Source organism: Phocoena phocoena, chromosome 11, assembly GCF_963924675.1.
Source record: "Phocoena phocoena chromosome 11, mPhoPho1.1, whole genome shotgun sequence".
NCBI classification, from domain to species: Eukaryota; Metazoa; Chordata; class Mammalia; order Artiodactyla; family Phocoenidae; genus Phocoena; species Phocoena phocoena.
The window spans coordinates 31,556,141-31,580,113 of record NC_089229.1 but is presented as its reverse complement, the minus strand read 5'-3'; the positions used below and the strand labels follow the sequence as shown (position 1 = coordinate 31,580,113).

Genomic DNA, 23,973 nt, shown 5'->3' with positions numbered 1-23,973 from the left:
TTGTAAATCTTAGCCCAAACACCAACTCCCCCATGATCATCCCTAGTCTATCCATTTCTTCTTCCTGTGTGCCCCAAGTACATTAACTAGACCGCAGTTTTGCACTTAGGTAATTACTTCACTGTGGCTTTATGCAGTTGACAGTGGTTTTCCTGTCTTCTCCCCAACTAAGTTAGAAACCCCTTGAGATCCAACAGTGTATTAATTCAATTTTACCTTCTTTGATTACTTTACCTATCTTCCTTGATTACTTAACCAATACACATTTATTGGAATAAAATGATTTATCTCCTTTTGTGCATATTACAATAAAATCTAGATTAATGATGTTTTCCATAGAAAACTTTGAGTTTACCTTAAATGCTCAACCATGTTATGAACATGTGTGATAACTTTAAGATAATGACAGGGCAAATTTGAGTGCATAAAATTCTTTATTTAGAACAATAAAGTATGTGTATATATAATGTAATTTCAAATTCAAACCTGTATAAAAAAGGGTCAGGACATAAACCTATTTTAAAAAGTACACATACAGTACATACACATCACATTTTACAACCTTTTTTATTTAACTTCAGTCATAATAAAACTATAGAATAATGTTGACATACATTTACATTACAATATGCAAACTCCAATCTATGACTGAACTAGCAATATATCTGTGCATCCATCTAAATGTCTGAATACTTTAAGTCCATTGATTTAAAAAATAGTGGCAAGTGGACACTATAATCACACATTAATCCTTAGAATATAGGAGAATAGGGTATTTTGATTGGAAATTTTTATTTAGTGAGTCATGGCTCACTGAAAATACTATGTTTTTTAGTTTAAACAATTTTATTTAAAAAACAACATAAGATGTAATTGGAGACGGCGGTTATAAATACATGTACGATGCTTAGGAAACATTTTAGGATCAAGAATATCCATTTTAATATGGATTATTTCTAAAACAGTATTTTGTTAGGAAATGAAAGTACCATTATTTTATCTTTACAAAGGCATTTCCAGCAACACCATAAACTGTGTGATCAAACACCACAAATGAACTGGTTGGAATTTCAATCTGAATGTTTATATTGTAATGCCAATTTCAGAATAATACTGTTTCAAAAACAAGCTGGCTTTCTCTAAAATTCTTATCCCACTTTCCAATCCTGAAATATAATTTATGGTTTACCCATCTCCAAATGGATTCGAAAGTATCTTTTTGCACTTAAAAACTTTATGAGCATCTTACAGTTTCTGCTCTTAGCTTTTAAGAAAATGAGAGCATTTAAATGCTTGATTTGGTACACTTCCAAATGTTACACACATCTCATCTTTTCCTGGGTAAAATGTACTCTTGGTTTTCATTCTTCAGAGGTGATCCAAAAATGTTTATTTAAGCAACGGAAAAAGCCATCTCTTGTGTAAGTGGTTATCCGACTCACCCTACAGGAGACTGATTTTCACTTTTACGAATGGACCCTATTTACATTACAAACAAGAACAGCCATAGCTTTTTATGTTCAAATTGCTATTCACAGAGAACAGAGTTGGATATTTTATATGCGATAGTTTCAGCTCTATTTTATCATCTTTGTCAGTCACATATCAATAGGTTTCTCTCATACCTATGGTATGACTTGACTTCACCGTATAGATAAATAAAAATTGAGAGCCAAAGAAGGGCAGTGATTTACCAATACCCGTTAATGGCAGAGTGGAAGCTCCTGACAGTTTTTCCTAACATCCATCCCACTATGTCCAACTGCCTTCTTGAAAAATATATTTCTTAGTTAAATTAGAATAGGTTGGGAATGGCTAAAAGCCCCATACTGGAATTACATTTTGAAACCAGAACCTAGCTTCAGAAAAACATTAAGAAATATCCATGAATTCTGCGTGGAGTTTTCTATTAATTTAAAACTTCATTTGAATTAGAATACCAAAATATGCCACGAAGTTTCTCCAGAGTACTTTAATTCTTACTCAAAGCAGATATTTCATTTTGAACATACTTTATCATACATTGTCATTTTTCACATAGTTAATCCTTTTCAAAGAGAATAGGGTACTTGTTCTGTTAAAGTATTGAAAAAAAATAACTTGTTTCTGACTCATCAGAAAGTGGCTGTGTGGTAAGCACATCAGATTATAATACAAAATCAAGCAACGCTTTGATATCACAGGGCAGGCACCGTTTATCAGTGCCAGTTTCTCTATAGATTTGGGTTCTACCACAGAGGTACAAAGCTTAATTATACTTTACACTAAAGTATAATTTAGAATCTGCAGACTTCTGAAACCATTTTAAAAGACAATTTTGAAACATTACAAAAGAGAACTATCAGATACATGGCACCAATTTAAAAGGTGATTTCACAGTTTAAGATGTCAGTTGTAAGTTTTCCATGCTTTATAAAGGATGTTCAGAACACATATTGGATAAAATAAAGCAAAGACATATACGTATATATATTTTTTAATCGCCAAGTAGATATGACAGTTCATCCCCAAGCAACTACCAACCAAAGTAATGTTCAACATTTTTCTATTGTTCGTGTATTTTACTGAATTTTAGTGTTTTAAAAATTGGTAATCCACACAACTCTCAATGAACCAATACATTTGATTAGGCAGAATACATCTCCCCTCGCCTACCATGCCAGATTTCATAACTTGCTGAATTTGTTTATTTAACCCCATCAATTAGGACCATGTCCTTGTGTGTTAAAACCCAGCTACCAGCTTTGAGAACAAAAGTACATCTATTGTACTCTAAAGCTCATTAAGCAGCATTTTTACATACTTACAAAAACTGAAACCATTGCTGAAACAAACTATTAGATTGAGAAGTATCAATCTTCTCAATCGACACATGACCTACACACATACTCATGTTAATCTATGTCTATTTTCTTCAAAACAATCAATATCACACACCGAGACAGGTCCTTTCAGCCATTAAATTGATCTCTGGTTTTATTATATATAATTGGTTGTACCATGGGATATTTGAGGGACTGAATAAATTAATGCAACTTCCCAAAGCATCTGGGCTGTATCTTAGAGACATGACTAGTGTTTGAGGAACCACAGCACTTTAGAGGAGGGATCGTAGAAATCATCTGAGCTCTTTGGTATGAAAAAGCGCAAGGGCCACTTACTAGAGTTGTATTTGAATTAGCTTTGAACATAAGGTAAAATCCAGCTCTACTAGAAATTCTTGGACTTTTGAAAACAAAGGAAAGATAGCAGTTTTTCATGCCCTTCTCTATCACTGCATTGAAAACAGTCATGTGATGGTGATAGACATGGCAATGATGTTATCACAAGGATCAAGTTAGAATGGAAAGCTTTGGATTCCTGTATGTGTACGTTTGTGATATATTAAAAGAGTCTTCATCAAAATAAACCAAAAGAAATCATTCTTTGACCTTAGTCAGATGTTCCTTTGAAATAAAAAACATTGGCAAGGGAAATTCACTTAATGTCTTACAAGTTCTGGTTTAAAAATGCAATGTCCATCTTGGGAATTCCTGCCACGTTCACTCAATATGACAAAAACGCTGTCGCATATTTTAATAGCAAACTGACATGCGTAACTACATAAAGCTTTCTTTTTATTTTTAATTCATAAACCTTAATGAATACAGAGTGCCTGATTTTAAATAAATGGATCCTTTAAACAGATAATGGTGATTATACTATAAATAACTAAAGTTTCCTGATCCCCTGCATTCTTGTAAAAGCCAAGTCACCTAGTTTTCAACACCCATATTAGCATGTGTGTGGTTATCTAACCATAGATACTAAATATCATAAGTTATATTTACTCTCTCCCACAGCAGAAATTGAAAATGCGGCCTCCATACATTCAGTGATTTCTCCTAAGTCCCTTTACATAACTCTGTGATAGTTTTAGAATATAAACATTTTGTAATATAATTTGCAAGCACAATTTGTACACGCCATAGTGGTCAAGGGCAAAGGCTGACTTCACCAGGGGTGCCAGATGCCCTCCTCGGCAGACTGTTCTGCTGGGCAGTGTCCACAGCTTCTTCGTGTGATGACTCTTTCGGAGTCTCTCCTCTGCAAAGGCATCACTGTTGTGTAATTCAGTACTGGCTCCCCTGCATGACTAAAGTCAGACAACCATGTCCATTTGTCTAGTGGGATACGGTTGAGCACACTCTGTCAGAAAGAGACCAAGCTCAGACCCATATCATTCATTGATCAGCAGCTATAAGGCTGACCTGCCCCTACCCCCACCCTCTTTTCCCACTGCTTTCTAAATGAACAGTGGCTGATGCTATGGAGTTTTTGTTTTTTGAATTTTTTCTAGATCCCTTTGATAAAAATGATGACCCCCACTATCCAGGCTGAAATCTACTTGCAGAGACCAAGATAACTATGAACTGCAGGTTGTAACTGTAAAATAAAGCTATGTGGTTTTTCAACAATTAGACGTTTCTGGAGGCATGCAAAACGGTACGTGCAGTCTGGGACACGTGCTTTCTCTCCCACCATCAGCTGCAAGTTCTAATTGAGACCACAAATCCCCCAGGTCCTTAAAATAGAGTCCTGCTCGGTGCAAGTTCTTCTTTACAGATGATTAATTCAGTGCCAGTTTCACAGTAAAACACTTTGTTCCAATTTCTGAATCATCCACGTAGTCATGGGTAGCAAGAACAGATAAAGATGCGGTCTGTCACTCCAGACAGAATAGGAATTTGTTTAAAGCTGCTTCATTTATGAAGCAAACATGAACTGTTACCCGCCTAGAGAAGAAAAAAGAGAGATTATAGCATATCTGCTTTCTACCTTCTTTTCATTTTTAGTAGCTGAATTCATATGACTACAGAATGAGTAATAGATTTACAATGCATGCTTCACTTACACAGCCTAAAATAACTTGACAGATGTTTCCTAGATGCAGTGATCAGTCACTTGCTGATCTCTCTAGTAACATTTTACATAATCTGAAATGATCTTACTGTTTACTGAGTGTCTCTTCCCATTAGAATGTAAGCCCCATGAGGAACATAGAGCTTTTGTTTATCTTTTTCACTGCTGTATTCCAACACCTAGAACAGTGCCTGGTACAAAAGAGATACGGGTGTCCCCTGCTTTTCAAAGTTCCCTTTATACCACTTTGCTTTTACAAAAGACCTACTTTAGTACCTGTTTTCGACAAACGAAAGAAATCCAAAGAGGATTTTTGCTTTTATGAAAAAAGGTAAAAAGAGACCGTCGCATTCAGGGTTTGTTCTGCAGTGAGCCTACAGAGGCAGTGTGCACCGCCAGCAGTGAGAGTGGCACCGCCAAGTTCCTTCCCCGGAACTACACTTAGCCTCTCAGCATAAAGCCACCATAACTTTGAATTGTGTCTATGAGCATCTGTGCTTTACATCGATTTATTTTATGCGTCCCATTAGCAAGATGTATCCTAAGGTGATTGCTTCTTTGCTTAAGCCATTTTGGTTTAAGACAGGTTTCATTGGAATGCTCTACGTTTGCATAGCGCTGGAGGGGGCCACTTGTACTCAATAAATATTTCTTGAACACAGAGTGGATGAATGAATATCCTGTGGCTTTCATACCCCCAAGCACAGCACAGATTATCTCCATTTCTGATAAGAGTGTTATCAATCTGTGTAGCCTTGAATTTCTCTAACAAGGCTTCCAAGAGGTTGTAAACAGGTGGTGAGGGGAGAGGGTCTGAAGAACAATGGCGGTGTTCAGAGTGGAGAAGTGGAGATTGATGGAGTGGCATGAAAGAGATATCTGGGACAGGTGGAGAGGCTGATCAGAGGCCATCCACAAATGACAGCCTCCTAGCCACAGATCAGTGCCAGTATCCTGACTGCCTAGCCAGGTTCTAGCAATCACTTCTCCCAACTGAGGAAATAGCAGCAGTAAGATCTCCTTCAGTACTGTCAGCCAAAAGAAAGATAGAAATCCTGGCACCACATTCCTGACAAAGCCTCTGGGGAAGTTCATTTGGCCTCAGCACAGCTTACTGTACTTGCTGAAGCATGAAAGCCAGACTCTGTTTTAGCTTTTCAGTGCTGGTGTTAAACCACTGAGCTTTGGACTCAGCTTTCAGATTTTTCAACTTTCAAGTGAAGTATTTGTACTTCCTTATCTTTTTTTAAAAAAATTATAGGCAGCATTTGCATGCTATTTTCAATCACAACCCCTAAATAAATGTGTATTTTGCATTTAGTTTCTTCCCTACTCTTTTCCTATTTTGTCCTTATTTATCAATCCCAGAACCAGAGATCACTGGTTTTAAAATGTTTGCGATCATTACATAGGCTATATATAAAACTTTATAGTATGAGTGATAAGAAGTACAGTGTTTTTTTCCAGTAATATGCTAAATGTATATTACTCTAATGTAATATATGAAATGTATGCAATCATTAAGTGTAATATATTGAAAATGTAAATATATAAAATGTAATAATATACTAAAAACCATATTACATGACAATTTACCAAACAGAGAACTCTAAAAAAATAGAAAACCTGTATTTAGGAAAGCAGAATTAAATACTGAAGGAAAAATTAACAGGCATTAAGAGCAAATTTCAGAAATGCAAATTACCTAGCAGATATTTTAAAAATAAAACTTGGTTAGAAAAGCAGAAGGAAATCACAAAAAAGCAAAACATATATATTTTTTTTGAAAAAGCTACAAATAACTTGAAACTCTAAACGTAAGCGTAGAGAAGCAAGATTGGAAATCTATTCTGATTATGTCTTTGGATCATTTAGCAAAGAAAACAAACGTAAAAACCAACAAATAGTTTCCCATAGAACGAAACTACCATTTTTATAATAATACCATGGATTCTGGCAACAACCTCATGAAATAAATAGGGTGAGTATTATTATCCCCTCATTACATTTGAAGAATCAGGGGTTAAAAGACAACTGACTCATCCAGGAACATACAGCTAGTTAAGGTGCAGATTAGACCCAAGTCTAATCCCTTCTAATCCTCTGTATCACAATGTATCTACACAGAGGGAGCTCCAAACCAAAACCTTCAAAATTCTTAGGAAATATGTGGTAAAGAGTCAAAGATCTGGTCATTGGTAACCAACCATTATTGAGTCCTGTGCAATAAATGTCCCAGCATAACTTGCCCTCATCCCTATTCCAATTCTAGGATCAACTTTCTTCTGTCTTAGATCTACTGGAAACTTCCAGGTTGTGTTTCTTTTATGAATCTCTCCACCAGCCTAATTATAGTAAGAATTACTTTCTAGGGATTTCCCTGGTGGCCCAGGGGTTAAGAATCTGCCTGCCAATGCAGGGAACATGAGTTCGAGCCCTAGTCCGGGAAGACCCCACAGGCCACGGAGCAACTAAGCCCGTGTGCCACAACTACTGAGCCTGTGCTCTAGAGCCCACAAGCCACAACTACTGAGCCTGCGTGCCACAACTACTGAAGCCCGCACGCCTAGAGCCTGTGCTCTGCAACAAGAGAAGCCACTGCAGTGAGAAGCCCGTGCACCACAACGAAGACCCAACACAGCCAAAAATAAATAAATAAAATAAATTAAAAAAAAAATTACTTTCTACACTTACCATGCTGGGATAAGTCCCTAAACACCGCCATCTCAGTATCTACAAACTCATGCTATTTACCGTCAACCAAACTGGGCCTTCTCCGTGATTACACAGTCCTTCTCCCAAGGTCTCAATTAGAATTCTTTGTGGATGACTTCCCAATCCCCAATCTATTATTTGCAGCCCTTACTGTACTCTGAATTTCCAGTGAAGCATATTTGGCCACTGGTTAATAATTACTAACGGCTCCTTCTCCCATTTTTTTCTGTTGGCACTGCCATCTGGTTAGTCCCATAGGCTCCAAATCATCCCTGATTACTGCCTGTGATGTCAAGCCTCACATCCCATCAGGAACTAGGACTTGTTCTTTTACTGCAGTGACTCCAAAATGGCCTATGCTTTCCTATTTCCATGGCTGTGACCCTAGTTCAGGTTGTCATTCTCTCACATCTGTTTTGAAGATTGGCCTCCTAAGTGGACTCCTTGATTCCAGGTCACCACTCCCATCCATCTGGCCATGCCAACGTCTGATTACTTTCCTAAACCTCTGCTTTGATTGTATTACGTCTTTTCTAAACCCTCCAACAACTCCTTATATTACTCAATAAAGTGTAACCCCTGTACTTGGAATTCAGACCCTGTTTCAAACTGATGCCCATCCTTTCTCAGCATTTTAACCCTTTATGTGTACTTCTACTGGAGTCCAGCTGTACAAACTCTTGAACACAGTCTGTACTTTCAGCTCCCTGATTTAACTTACGCCATTTGCAGTATCTGGATTTACCCCTTCCCTACTGCCAGTAAAATTTTAGCAATCATCCAAGATCCAGTTTCATACAAATGCCACCTCCATCACCCTTACAATAAAGCCTTTCTCCGAATGATTTCTCTCTCCTGTTAAATAAGACAATTGTGTATGGGTGGTACAATTCAATGGGATGCCATCTGTACCAGTCATTATCTACAGCTATGTTCAGGGCACATCCTCTACAACCATATGCAGTGGCTTTGCCTTTGACTCCTTATTTATTGCATTTCTTTGTCAGCTTCTTTTGTTGTTTTTTAACCAAAATCTCCTTTAGTCTGTTTTAAAATAATAGGTTATTATGCATATGTCTTATCTCCTTTTGTAGGCCATAAGCAATTTGAGGACAGAACTAGGTTATATTAAGCTTTGCATCCAACAATGCACGTACTAGAGCTTGTTGGTGTCACATTTGTGGTTAGAATGAAGAGTAAAATTGTGCTATGATCTACTCTATTTCTTTCTCTTAAACTGTGCTACACGCAACCCAATAAATGAAAAATTCTTCTGGGATGCCACATACATATACTTGTCGTTAGCTAGTTGACTAAATACATTTTTAACTTTTTGCAGAGATAATTTCACGTTTGATGTCAAATAAACACCGCTTTTGTATATTTTCTCTTAGAGGCAACTTCTTTTGTTTCTGGGTCATTATCTACATTCCTTCCTTGTATTTAAAATATCAAATCCTCCTCTTCATTTTCCAATTATAGGTTGGAGAACTATTCCATATGTTTTCTATTCTAGTGTTCCAATATTTGTCCTGGTTTAATTTGTTTTAGTTCATGAAACTTCTATTTCAGGGAGAAATCCTTGCCACAAACCTGAGTCATTCCTTATATTTTCCCCTTTTTTTGTGAAGCAAGAAAATGACTATAATCCAAATTATATCCAATTTTTAAAATATATAATTACAACTCCATATTTCATTTCTATCTTGGTACTTTTTACTACTGTTCTTCTTATTTCTTGGCATATTTCCTCTCCTACCATGTCATAGTCTGTTCTCCCAAGCCTTTCCCTCCACCACATCCCTTTCCCCAAATTATACTCAAATTTCCTTGGCAGGTTTTACCAAACCTCTGTTGGTACAAGGAACAGGCTTTCTCTATACGATGGGTACTCAATAAATGGTTACAAATGATACATATATATTTTGACTTCGGGGTTTGCAGATTCATGATAATGAGCTGCTTCTCTTTTCTTCCTTTTATCTATCTTGCCCTCAGTATTTGAATTCTTATTTACTTCTACCTACACACGTCTATTTTTGTTTTTACTCCATAAATTTTATTCTCACGTTACTGCAGTTCTCTGAGGTATTCATCCATCTCTCCATTCACTTATTCAACAGATACATTCATCACTTGCATGTGCAAAGTGTAAACTATATAGTTTAATGGGATTCCAAAATGAAATTCAGAAACCAGTCCTGTCCTCTAAGAACTTATGGTTTAGAAGAGGACACAAAACATCTATGTAAGTGGCTGTGAGTAAGTAATGTCTATGTAAGTAATGGTAACTAATACCATATTAATACTGTATGAAATGTAATACAAAATATAATGAGACGGCCATAAAAGAGAGATTACTTTCATTTGGGAAGTTAGCTTTTTGGAGGTGGTGGTTCTGAGCTGAGCCTTGAGAGAGCTTTGCAGAGATGGTGAGAAGTAAGGTCATCTATTTTACACCAGCTCCTCAATGATATGTGATAAGTTTATTTCTAAACAATTTGGGGCTTCTTTAACCTGTCTAATTTCATTCGTTTAATTCTATGAGTAACATTTCAGATTTTAAGAAAAATAATTTAGCTATTTCCCATATGACTGTACTCCCCCTTGCTGTACATACTTTGCTGTCCTACTGACCAAAATCAGCAAATTAAACACACACATACACATACAAGATAAAAATAAACCTTACTGCACTTTTTAAAAGATTGTTTCAAAACATCTTATTTTATTGCAGTAAGAACACTTAACACAAGATCTACCCTCTGAACACAGTTTTAAATACACAATGTAGTTTTTTTAACTCTAAGCATTATGTTGTATAGCAGGTCTCTAGAACATATTCGTCTCGCAAAACAAAAAGAACCTTAAAAAAAAGGCCACTTCAGCAGAGCTATCTTCCTTACCACTTGGTAAGATTTTCATTTAGGGTTTATTTATTCACTCAGTCACTTCAACAGACATTTATTGAGCACCTACATTGTTGCTTAGGCAACAAGTGAGGTACTTGTGAGGAGATATAGCAAGAACCAGACAGACCCACTTCCTGTCCTTGTATATTCCCTGACCAGCATGTGTAAGTTGCTTGACTACAGCTGCTTTAAAATGCCATCTTTCTTTCTCCTAGACAAGTGCCCTGGGCTTTTCCATCATAATCCATTTCCCAAATGTCACAGGACAAATGCCACAATTAAACACCACATCACCTACGTGCCAAAACAGGATCCCAGTGATGCCATCGAAAAGCAAACCACAGAGAACATTACTTGAGCCTTTAAGGTTCAATTAACCATTTAATGTGTAGTTGGTGGATGTCTGGCTTAAGGGAAGTGAAACAGCAGATGGGGAAAAAACAGTAGGTTTGTACTGGGATTGGAGGTCAAAGAAATGTTTCTTGGAATAACAATGATTTCAGCTTGGGGAATACTGCACCCGAAAATAAAAAGGGTCAAGTGAAGGGTTTATTCCTTTACAGTGTTTGACAGGAAACATGAGGCTAGAGGAGAGCTACGATGGGAGCAGAAGAGAGGGTGCTATTCGTGCTCCAGACGTGGTGATCAAGGGCATGATTCAAGGCAAAAATGAAGTCCGTGTAATAGCAGGGTTAAAGTGTTAGAGGCATATGCGACATAATTACTATTATTATATGATGTTATTTTGGGTTGTTGAAAAATGATGTTTGATAAAAGTGAGTTACTGGAGGAGACAAAGGCTCTGTGACCCAGTTTCCCTGGGGAAGGTTCAATCTAGAGAGAAATCTCTGAATCTGGGACAGAAGGGAAAGCTGGAAGGACAGTGACCTGTAAGGAAAAGGTGAAGCTCACCAGAGACCACGTCTATAATAATCGGGCGAGTAAATGATCCTCTAACCACGAGGGAGTGCAGGGGAAGAACTGAAGATTTAGGAAGATGAAAGAACACTTATACACCACTGTAATAAATGGGGGTTCATGAGCAGAACAGAATTAACAGTGAGTTGGCAGAAGTACAAATGGGAAGAGCATGCATGACGTTGGATCAGGTTAGTGCCATTCAGGGTGCTCCCTGCACCGCGTCTGCAGCTTGGGAGTTGAGAAAGTAGACAGGAGAGGGGAGAGGAGGTATAAACATCAGCGCCCTCTGGTCATGTTTTCCTAGTCTCCCTTCATCCCCAGGCCCTTCACAGACCCACACAATCACAACAGGTTATCAGTCCCCGGTTTATATTCAGTGTGTCCTGGGCTCTGGACTGTGATGAGGCACAAGTATTGTGTCATGTGGCAGGTGGCACTTTACCTTGACAATTTCCCTCTCCTACTGTATGGGATTTTTTTTTTTTTTTTTTACTGTATGGGATTTTGACCTTTTCTACTTTTCCTTAAAATAGCAGGGCAATGTTTTTGATTTTCGCTTGTTTCAGCATTTAAAAAATGAGATACTTTTCCTATCATGTTAATCACACCTAATTGAAGTTGATTTTATTTATTCTTCTTCTATTAATAATATTTTATTTTAGTCCTATTTAGTCCAAAATATTTTATTTTGCCCCTTGTCTAATTTATTTTCTGGCCTCAAAAATAGGAAACACTCAGAAATTCCCTGGTGGCCCAGTGGTTAGGACACCATGCTTTCACTGAAGGCACGGGTTCAACCCCTGTTTGGGGGACTAAGATCCCCCAAGTCCCAGTGGCGCAGCCAAAAAAGAAAAAAATTAGGAAACGCTCAACTGTTAATGCTTTGTATATCTCCCATACAAGACGAATCCACTAAACTGGAATAATACTGCTTGCCTTTCAAAACCTGAGAATGCACAATTCAATTAATTACATAACAGCTTCAGCTAACATTACTGACCCCAGCTTGATAGAAGACTTAATAAATTTTGGAGTCTAGGATGCTGTATAGTCCTTGTTATATCTTTTAGCTTGAATTCTTAATACTTACCAATGTACGAAGTAACAGTGTTGATACAAGCCACAATTACACTTCTTGAAACTCTCTCTCTTTTTCTTGCAACATACTGAAAAAGAATAAGAAACATGCTTATTTGCATTTAGACAGAGATTCTGAAGTAACCATGATCTATCTGGGCATTGTAAAGGGCAGTTTTTATTTTTCTGTAAATACAGTAGCAAAAGATTGCAAAATTGAGTGGGAAGCTTACCTTCATGATATTACTGTAGGGAAGAGGGAAGACTTCATCTGCTTCCACATAGTCTCCCCAAGTAGTTAAAAAATTCTCTACGCATATGCAGATACACATACGGAAAATGCTTATATGCACTTAATTTGTGAATATGTACACATGCAGCATAAGAGAAAATAACATGCCAAATGAAAACTATAACTGAATGTAAAATCAAAGCATTGGTCCTGGAGCAGTATGGGATAGGGTAAAGAAGTGATCAGCGTCAGCCACCATAAGTGGCAAGGTCTCACAAAACAATTTTTGTATTTGGCTTTGAATAAAATACTGAGTAGGTTGAGAAAAATTAAGGGCTCTGAAAGCCAGAGTGAGGTCAAATATATGAAGTATGCAAGAGAAAAATAACTGAAAGTATCTTGACTAGGAAGTGATATTAAGAATGGGGTTTAGGGCTTCCCTGGTGGCGCAGTGGTTGAGAGTCTGCCTGCCGATGCAGGGAACACGGGTTCGTGCCCTGGTCCGGGAAGATCCCACATGCCGCGGGGTGGCTGGGCCTGTGAGCCATGGCCGCTAAGCCTGCGTGTCCGGAGCCTGTGCTCCGCAACGGGAGAGGCCACGGCAGTGAGAGGGCCACGTATCGGCAAAAAAAAAAAAAAAGAAATGGGGTTTACAGAAGAATGAGACAAAGGTGGAGTTTAGAAAGGCCGAGGAAAAGAAATATTCTGTGGTAGCAACTCAGTCAAGACATAATAAAGATATGATGAAGATAATGACTATTGCCAAAGAAAGAGCTAAGCATGTCTTGGCTATAGTGTGGAAAAGAGGAGAATAAGCAAACGTGCCTCCTGAGCTCCATGACCAGGAACGTGAGCAAGATTCTGCTGTTTATAGAAATAAAGAGAGCAGAGATGATACCATAAGAAGGGTTATGAAGACAACTATATGAAGGTATTTCCCAAGTAAACGGAGATGTAGGACTGAAGAGACAATGAGAGATCAGAAATGTGGATAAAACTTGGAAGACATCAGTTGGGAGCTGCCATCATGAGAGTGAAACACTTCTTAAAGAGGTTACGAGCATATGCACGGTATGTGAAGTGGCAAGGTCAAGCTTACTTATGCACACATTTAGTAAAACAAAATACCTTATCTCATTATCCTCTTCATTAATCTGTATATTTTCAACTGCCCTTGTAAGATTTGGTTGTTTCTTCTGGGAAAAGAACAGTGATATATACATATATTGTAAAAATATCAATATCTCATGTACTCTTTAAGAGGCAAACAGTCTCCACTTCTGTGTTTTCATCAGCATGCAGCATCTAAAAATACTTTTGCAATAAGAAATTATGAAAAATGCATGGTTTTTATCAACTCAGCATTTTTAGGATGTTGGAGATGAAAGAATAATAAAGAAACTGAAAGATTTAAATAGTAATCAAATTAAAAATATTGTTTTCTTGGTAGGATCCTTTCTTAGAAAAGGGCAGTTTGTTAGCTAATCAGTGATGTAATATAGTATGAACAAATAAATATATAAAGTTCAGAAATTTTGTGATCAAGGGGAAAGAAAAAAAGAATAGCAACACTTACCTTCCAGTATAAGGCTCCAACAGCAAACCCAATTATAAGAGAAAAGAATGCTGGCAATGCTACGGCTGCCCATTGTAGGTTGGAGTCTTCAATGGGATTTGAGGCCTTCCCTGTAATTTAAACAGTACAGTGGTGAACACAGTATCTCCATGCCAGAGGTTTTGTTTTGCTCTTATCCTGTGGTTGTTCCCAACTGTTTCCGAAATGTACTCTTGACCTATCTGTTTAAAATGCTTAAAACGCTGATTTTCCTGCTTGCAATGCAAGTCCATGTAGTCTCCAAAAGATACAAGTTGAAAAAAGAAAGAAACCCCCCAGGCAGAGGGCTATTTGACTTGGTTAATGCAGACCCATATGGAACACAGATGACATATACCTGCAAATGATTTATATCATCAAGCAAATCCATCTTCCATGCCTTTATCTTCTAATATCTGCTCACTTTCTCACACTTCACATCTTGCCGAGAAATTTTAAAGAAGACATTTTGCAATCCGGGTCAAGGTCTGGATGCATGCATCAAGCTATGTTCGGCCTGCCTCAAATATTAAGTTAATACCTGTACATTGTGGTTAGAGTACTTTTAGGGACCTCAAGTTTAGAATTATGGTGTCTCCTCATCACATCCTCAGCTGACATTTATTGGATGCCAGGTAGGGCCCCGAACTGTACCATGGCGTAAAGGTTTGAATTTTCAGACTTTCTGTGTTCAAAAGTCTTAGACTACTGAACATGAAAGAATGGCTGGAAGTACCAGGGTCTCCTTAAGCTGACTCTAAATATGTAATTTAGTGAGAGAGAAGACACACACATGAGTTTAACTTGGGACACCTCCCTTCACCCTGCTCTGCTCTTCCATGAGAAGCAGAATGATTCAGGAATTAAACAACACATCTCCCCCAGGCGTCTCTTGTTCCCAACACAAAACTTAACATTTTGACAGATTTTTCTGTCTATCTCCTTACAAGGAACAGCTTAGTTGTTTGAAAACATTGACACATATGTGTCAGCTTGTAAGAGTTAAACTTTCAGTTTTCTTTTGAAGATGTAATACAGTTAGAAATTGTACACTTTCAACAATCGTATGATCAAAATGTAAACCAATCCAAGGGAAAGTGACTGTTTTGGGCTATGATATTTTGCAATGATACTTGGGTACTGTGTCAGCCTATAGTCACCTATTTAACATATAAAATACCTAAAGTACATAATATAAAAGAACCAAACCACTGTATGTGTATCAGCATTTAAGATGGAAAAATAAACTCATAGATTTAACCGAAGAGGCAAGAAACAAATGTTATCTATTATAGTGAGAACAGAAATTGCCCATTTGCCTACCATTGGTAAACCTGGTACAGGAAATTCATTAATTCTATGATTCTTATGTTTCCAAAGAGGCTCTCAAAACAGTAAGTCTGTGTGTGTGTGCTGGGGTAGGAAATGGCGGGGGGGGATGTAGTGAGTCATGGGTGTCCCTTATACTAAGGGACATTGGGTAAAGTGGAATCTTCCATTCACGTAACCATGAATCACTTCCTTAAGACTAGACTGACAGCTCTTTTGGCCCACCTCACATCCTATAACCCCATGGGAAATATGTTTTAGGCATCTTAAATTAAAGCTCAACATGAATTCTATCACCAAATTAAGCCTTAGTTATAAAATGGGATTTGGTATAACTGAAGTAATACTGTTATTCCAATAATATAGCTATTTTAAGGGTTATATAAGATTATGTGTACTTGTCAGGGATTTTACTACCATTTATAAAGGTGTTTTCTATGAGGAAATGGATTTGGAGTTAACACGCAATTCCGACCGTTTTAGAAATGCTTATATTGTTATCTGTAAATAATTTGGCTGTTTGTGTTTATATTCCAGTGACATGTTTGAATTCTCCTTGATGGCCAACCCACGATGGCCCACACTGTCTATTGGGATTGCTGGCATGTGATTATGATTTGGCCAGGTGACATACATAGACATATACAGAGAGAACAAAGAAAGCTATTCATATTTTGTCCCCAGCTCCAATGGAAAACTAATGAGCTAAGATGGTGCTATGGAGAACTCCATTACCTATGTTTGGGCAGCCAGATGCCCCAGAATCAAGGCAGCTAAAACCCTGCTCTTCTTATTCTATCCAAAAGCCAAATCTTGAACTGCATCGATCAGACCAGAGGAAAGACCACACCCACCAGCAATAAGCAAAAGGAGCTTACTACAGAGTGAGGTGTTCTGGGACTCCCCACTCAAAATCTTTCTCAGGTAGGAGGACAGCCCCTGAGGGAGGTGTTTCTTTAGAGGCTAAAGAAAGCTCACCTCCCTCTACCAGAGCACTGTGACTTTTTAACCACTTTAAACTTCCACCCCTAGGACTATGGCCCTGAACAATGTTCTGGAATCTGACTAGCACGCAGCAGCAGTCCTCCGGCGGGAGAGAGAAGGGAGGGGGTCAGACCCACAGGAACTGAACCTCCCTCCCACAGAGGTGTCACCTCACTTTGCTTACTTCTCTTGTTAATGCAAATGGCTTCACAGCCAGGCCTTGGGCTCTCTTCAGTGATCCTGCCATTCCTCTTCCAGGGAGAGAAAAATTGATGTTATCAGAAAAGCCTTGCTTACGCCTCCAGGGCATGACTCCAAATACTTACTACTGCTGCTATCAGCCAGGGATCAATGAGATCTGAATTATGTGCCTCAAGGCCCATATGAAGGGTATTAGGGCCAAAGCTTTTCTTTTATGAAAAGATCACCCCAGAAAGTGTATGGGGTGGTGGAGCTGATCTGGACAGGATTTGAGTAACCCCAAATTCCTGGGTTGTTTTCATGTTAATTGTATCTCATTATTATGAAAGCTGTCCACAGTTCAAAATTTGTGGGAACTGATTTGTGTGGTTTGACTAATAACATCAGACATCTCTACAAACGCAGAACACAAAAAACTGTGCAACAACTTTGCTGAACTCCTTTGTAGAGTAAGCCTGCTTATGGGGACCATGGCTATGAACATGGCTCTCTCCTTGGTCCTTAAAAAGTATGCAACTCAGTATTCTCCCTTGATTCAGGTTCAAAGCTCACCGCAGGCTTGCTGGCACTTCAAAGCTCACCACTGACCCAGCCTCAGTGCTAGATCTCATTGTTCTAATAATTAATGATGAACGTGTACTATACATCAAGCACAGCTCCAAGTATACATGTGCTAACTCATTTAAAACTCACAGAAGGGCTTCCCTGGTGGCGCAGTGGTTGGGAGTCCGCCTGCCGATGCAGGGGACACGGGTTCGTACCCTGGTCCGGGAGGATCCCACGTGCCACGGAGCGGCTGGGCCCGTGAGCTGTGGCCGCTGAGCCTGCACGTCCAGAGGCTATGCTCCGCAATGGGAGAGGCCACAGCAGTGATAGGCCCCCGTGCCGCAAAAAAAACAAAAACAAAAACAAAAACTCACAGAAAACCTGTGAAGGAGAGATTATCAACCTCCATTTGATTGAGGATTCCAGAGATTAAGACAGTTGCCCAAGGTCACATAGCTAGCCAAGGTCTAGAGCTGGGATATAAACCCAGGCAGTCTGACTCAAGACTCTCTGGAAGATGAGTAAGTTAATGCCAAAGTAAGGATTTTCTTCCCTATTATTTAAATATACTATCTGTAAGAATCTCAATCATTTTAAAAACATCCTTTTAGCTTGGTACTAAGGATATTACTGTAACTTTGAAAACACAGTTCCCTTTGGATAACTTATACACTCTTACATTATCCCATGATTTTCCCTTATAAGCTACAGAGAGGGCATTACACCTCTGGATTCCTCCTTCATATGCACTGGTCCTCTGGCCAGCCTGGCCACATTTGGGGTCTGTCTTATCCCTGAAAACCAGCATGCTTTCTTCAAATTTCCTTGACCCTACTCCCGAAAAAGTCTTACCTCCTTTATGCTACAACTAAAAGCTTTTACATACTTCTATTATACATATTATATTATAATATAAATAATATATATTATAAAATACTATGACTATTTTTATTTGTGTCTGTTTCTCCTATGAGAATGTACACTACATAAGAGCTAGTCTTGTGCATGGGTATCTAAGTGCCATATTCATTCATGAGTGACAACACCTGGCCAAAAGCTGATTATGCAAGACCCATATTTTTTACAAAAAGGAAGAAAAAAAGGAAAACAAAAAAGAAGACTGGTCATTCATGTTGCAATTTAAAAAGTACCTATAAACTCAGAGGTACAGGACCAAATAGGTGTTTTATATTCAGTTTGTCTTTTCAAGTAAGTAGAAAAGACTTTTTCTTCCAACCATGATTATAGCAGATTAGCCTTCCCAACTTAAATAATTATTATACTAAACAAATTATACGAGGCAGCTATTTTCAGACATCAGCCAAGAGGCAGCCCAAGAGTGTAATCCCCGAGAGAGGAAAAAACACATGTGGTAAGGCTCACGACTGTCCTGATTTTCTGGCTGGGAGGCACCTTCAGACTTAGTAGTCTCACTGAGGTAGGGAATCAGAGAATGAAGTTCAGGGTTGCTGCCCTAGCTGGAGTTTATGAGGCAGGGTTATTTGTGGGAAAGGAGCTGTGCAGAACAGGAGCGGTAGAAGTCTCTGGAGGAGTCTCCTTAAGTCATTGGTTGACTAATAAGCTGTACAGGCACAGGGAAAGACTTCACAAAACTTGGCAATAAACAATGCCCGGGAAGCTATGACTTTAACAGAGACCCTAGCAGTCAATTCAGAGACGAAGGAGTTCTGACAAGCAAGAATGGAGAGATTTTCCAGGTACTCAAGAAACATCTCAGAAACTCTATGCCTTAGAAATAAAGCTACTCTCTCGCCTCCCTCTAAGAAAGCTTAAAAAACATGACTGGGAAGGAAAATAAAGCTGATCTGCTAGGAATTGAACTGCCTACCAGTAAAAAACTCAAAAGTCTCTGAAGGAATGCTACAAAATCCAGATATTCAACAACATAATATCCATAATATCCAACATATGTTCAAAAATTACTAACCATCTAAAGAGAAATGTGACCCATAATCAGGGAGAAAAAAATCAGTTAATAGAAACCAAGCTGGGATGACCTACATGTTGAAATTAGGAGACAAGAACTTCAGAGCAGCTGTTACAACTGTATCCAAGGGCCAAAAAACAAAATATTGTTATAATGAATATGCAGATGAAAAATCTCAGCAGAAAAATGTAAAATATAAAAAGAATCGAATGGAAATTCTAGAATACAAAGTACAAACTTAGAAATGAAAAGATACACTGGAATCAAACCTGCAGACTGTATACCACCAAGAGTGAACCCTATGTAAACTATGGACTGTGGGTGATTATGATGTGTCCATGTAGATTCATCGACTGTAACAACTGGACCACTCTAGTGGAGGATGTTGATAATGGGGGAGGCTATGGGTATGTGGTGGTAGGGGGTATGTAAGAAAATCTCTGCACCTTCACCTCAATTTTGCTGTGAACCTTAAACTGCTCTAAAACAATAAAGTCTTAATAAAAAAAAATTAATGGCAAAATGAAACTTTACTGGAAGAAAAATTTAGATTAGAGATGTCAGAAAAGCCGGGGAACTTGAAAACAGATAGGTTGAAATTATTCACTTTGAAGACTAGAGAGAAGAGAGGTTGGAAAAAAAAACAAACTGAACAAAACCTCCATGATCTGTGAGACTGATATTATCAAATTGCCTAACATATATGGGATTGGTACATGTGTGATTCTACATGTGTGTGATTCCTCTCAAAAGGAGCTGAGAATGAAGAAAAAAATGTTTGGAAAAATTATGGCCAAATTTCCCCCAAATTTGAGGAAAATAAGCTTACGTATCCAAGAAGCTTGACAAACAACAAGAAAACCACTCCAAGGTGCATCTTTTTTAAACTCCTAAACAGAAGAAAATTTTGAAAGGCAGAGGGGAAAAATGATCCAGTACATACAAGGGAAAACATCATACAAATGCTGCCTGCCTTTTTGTCAGAAACAACAGAAGCACAAAGACAATGGAGTGACATCTTTAAAGGACTCAGAAAAAAAATTCTTTTAACCCAGAATTCCATGTCTAGTAAAAAGTACCTGCAATACTGAAGACAAAGACATTTTTCAATTAAAAGAAAAAAAAATTGTTTTGGTGGCAACAGATCTGCACTACAAGAAATGCTAAAGGAAGCTCTTCAGCCAGAAAGGAATTAACACTAGACAGAAATTTGGATTTACAAGAGGGAATGAGGAGTAACAAGAAATAATAAATATGTGGGTAAATATAAAAGATTCTTTTTCCCTTCTCTTACTTTCTTTAAAAGACATATGATGGTTTAAAATAATAATTTTAAGACTGCATTGTGGGGCTTATAACCTATGTAGATATATGTCAACACAGCACAAAAGATGGTTGTGGGCAAGTGGAACTATCCTGCTTCAAGGTTCTTATGTTGTTTCTGGATGTGCTACAACATTAACTCTAAGTAGAATGTTACAGGTGAAGGTGTATGTGGTAATTCCTAAAGCAACCACAAAATGACGTCAAGAGGTGCTGTTGAAAAGCCAACAGAGTAATTAAAATAGAACACTAAAAAAAAAAAAACAAAAAACACAAAAGAGGTCTGTAAAGGAGGAGCAGAGTATCAATAAACAAATGGGGCCAATAACAAAATGGTAGACCCACATCCAACCATACCAATAACTGTACTAAATACAAACAGATGAAACACTGTAATTAAAAGTAGAGTACTAGATAAAATAGCAAGGCCCAACTGTATCCTGTCTACACGAGACGTACTTTTAAAATAAAGACAATATGTTGAAAATGAAAGGAAGAAAAATGGTATACATGAAAACAGTAAGCAGAAGAAAGGCTGGCTCTACTAATGTCAGACAAAATCCACTTCAAGACAAGAGCTCTACCAGAGTTAATATGGGATATTGCAGTAAGATAGGACGATCACTTAATCAGGGAAGACATAACAATAATAAATGTATAAGCACCTAATAGTAGACCTGCAAAACAGACGAAGCAAAAAACTCAGAACCAAAAGGAGAAATAACCAAATCCACAACCAAAAGGAAAGATTTTTAATGTCCCACTCTCAGTAGGTAATAAAAAATTAGACAAAAAACTTAATAAGGATATAGAAGATCTAAACAACACTATCAACTACTTGGATTAAATCTGAGAATGCTACACCCAAAACTTGAATAATACTCATAAAATGTCTCAATAAATTTCAAAAGATTACAGTGTATGTTCTCTGACAATAGTGGAGTTAATAATAAGATATCTAGAAAAAACACATATTTTTAGACGACAACCCACTTTTATATTACCCATGAATCAAAGAAGAAATCACAAGGAGAATTAAAAGAAGTATTTTAAAGGTATGATAATGGAAACACAACATATCAGAATGTGTAGAATATAGCTAAAGCTGCTTTTAATGAAATTTATATATGTGCTTATATTACAAAAGAAGAATGGTTTAGAGTCAATGATCTACTTTTTCTACCTTAAGAACTTAAGAAGTTAGAACAAATTGAGCAAATTAAACCCAAAGTAGAAGTAGGGAAATAATAAAGATAAGATTAGAAATCAATGAAATACAAACAGAATTTAAGAAGACAAAATTTCTTCTTTGGAAAGATTAATAAAATTCATAGTTAGTAGGAAAGACCTTAACTGACTAACATACAAAGTGTCTCTTCAAAACTTTTCAGATCCAATGTGTTATGTGATTCAGAATTTTAGATCTTAGAAGGTTTGGTCCTGTAAATATTGTATATTATATAATATTTTCAATGAGGTCTGGGTAGTACCCTATAATCAAACACATTCATATTTCCTAGTGAAATGCATAGATATTCACCTTTAGAAAGATAAATATTATAAATAGGCTCATCACAATTCAGGTCAGGTTTTGTTGGCAAAAAATCTAAAACAAATTGGATTTTAGAGCTTTTTCTTTTAATTTCTGAATTGTAGCATTGCTATTGTGGATTTGTATTAAATTGATTACTCCTTTTTACAGATAGGTCTTTGATGTCCTTGAACATATGAGAGTGCCCCATTACTAAGTCTTAAGGGATGACTTTCTTAGCTAAGATCAAAGGATGAATTTTTTCCCCCTACAGTTGCCATGAGGCTAGAGGATCAGGATACTTAGTACATCCAATGACCTTTATAGTGACCTTTGCCTCCATTTGAAAAAAAGACATTAGACTTCCAGGTAACTGGGCTCTTCTTCACCACCGAGGACAGAAATCTCAGAGAAAGAATATTCTCCCCTAACATGTAATTTTATAGTAAAATAACAAAAATCATCAAATTTCCAAACACACAATAGTAAATAGTGATATACACAACAAAACAGATAATATCCTTGGAATTTTATAAAACCAGCACTTGTATTTTCCATTTTAAAAGTCCATTTTTGTCAGGCAAATTCCACGCGAAATATATTTTAAGTCAACAATGAAAGAAGTTCATAAATCATACATCTAAAAGTAATTTTATGCCTTATTTAAAATAATCTTAGCAGAAAATTTATTGCCCCGATTAAACATTATCTCTAGCTATAGGGAAATCCAATTGTACAAACCTAATATTTAATTCTCAGGAAGATCATAACAGGAAGAATAGCAACAGAACAGCGTTAATAGTAATGATTGTAAAAATTTCCTCTAAAGCCCATGCAATACTCCTACAGATGCTAATTGGAGCCATGCATGCATTAAATCAGATACATGTACTTACTATTACTGCTACTGCTGTCATTCCTAAGGGAACTGGCTGCAACAGGGGGTAACATAAATGGTTTTGTGACACTGACTCTGGAATCTAAATAGAAAGCAATAATGTGTCAGTGTTGCATGGTGATTTACATAAATTACAGAGTCCTCAAAAGGTGAAGTGCAATATCAGAGTACTTTCCAGGTCTGCTTCCCAAATCTAGATTATTCAGATTTGAGAAGGGGACATTAAGAAGACTGGAGGTGAAGAATAATATAATTGTACATTACTAGCAAATATCAGATAAAAATATGACTATCTCATATATTGTTTACTCATGCACAATAAGTGTTGTTTTGGCTTGAACACCAACAAATCTACAACTGTTTGTTTCTTTCATGCCACTGATATTTGCTTTTATATTAGACATACACACCTCTTTCCCTAGCTACACATATATTTGAGTCAAAGGTAGATTCTTACCTATACGTATAAGATTCAAACTTGCTTTTTATACTTGTATTAGAAATGCTTATATGTCTTACCTTTTTCAGGACTTGATGTTGAAGACATCACACATTCACTAGTTTTAGAAGCCACCATCTTCAAGTCCTTGAAGGCATCGATGGATTTATTAAAAATTCCAAAGAATTTTTCAGGAGTAAACAGCCTAGGTTCTGGGCTCTTAGATGATTTTTTTACATTCTAGAAGAAGAAAAAAAATAGGATTATATTTTTCAAATAGTCTATAGATTTAACTGATGTCAAGGTAATAGACTATAAATGTGTCCTTGAAAGATTCAAGTGAAACGGACACTTTTAGACAACTGTTTTAACACATATAATTCAAATTGGTACTGCAGGGTAAATGATCCCATCCAGTTCA

General features: G+C 37.3%; 1 protein-coding gene across 3 annotated transcripts in view; it reads right to left on the bottom strand.

Annotated features, from left to right (window-relative positions):
- Positions 1 to 415: 415 nt before the first annotated feature.
- The window catches only part of KITLG (KIT ligand), an 88,082-nt gene continuing 64,524 nt past the window's right edge, over positions 416 to 23,973 (bottom strand). The window contains exons 5-10 of one of the 3 annotated variants that reach the window (XM_065888252.1): positions 23,633 to 23,792; positions 23,112 to 23,195; positions 14,336 to 14,445; positions 13,888 to 13,955; positions 12,541 to 12,616; positions 416 to 4,775 (exon numbers count right to left, since the gene is read on the bottom strand). In XM_065888252.1, coding sequence (XP_065744324.1) covers positions 12,577 to 12,616; positions 13,888 to 13,955; positions 14,336 to 14,445; positions 23,112 to 23,195; positions 23,633 to 23,792 — 462 coding nt within the window. In that variant the 3' untranslated portion in view covers positions 416 to 4,775; positions 12,541 to 12,576. Of the gene's footprint in view, positions 4,776 to 12,540; positions 12,617 to 13,887; positions 13,956 to 14,335; positions 14,446 to 23,111; positions 23,196 to 23,632; positions 23,793 to 23,973 lie in introns of those variants that run through there. The other 2 variants (XM_065888254.1, XM_065888253.1) reach the window with 2 other exon arrangements.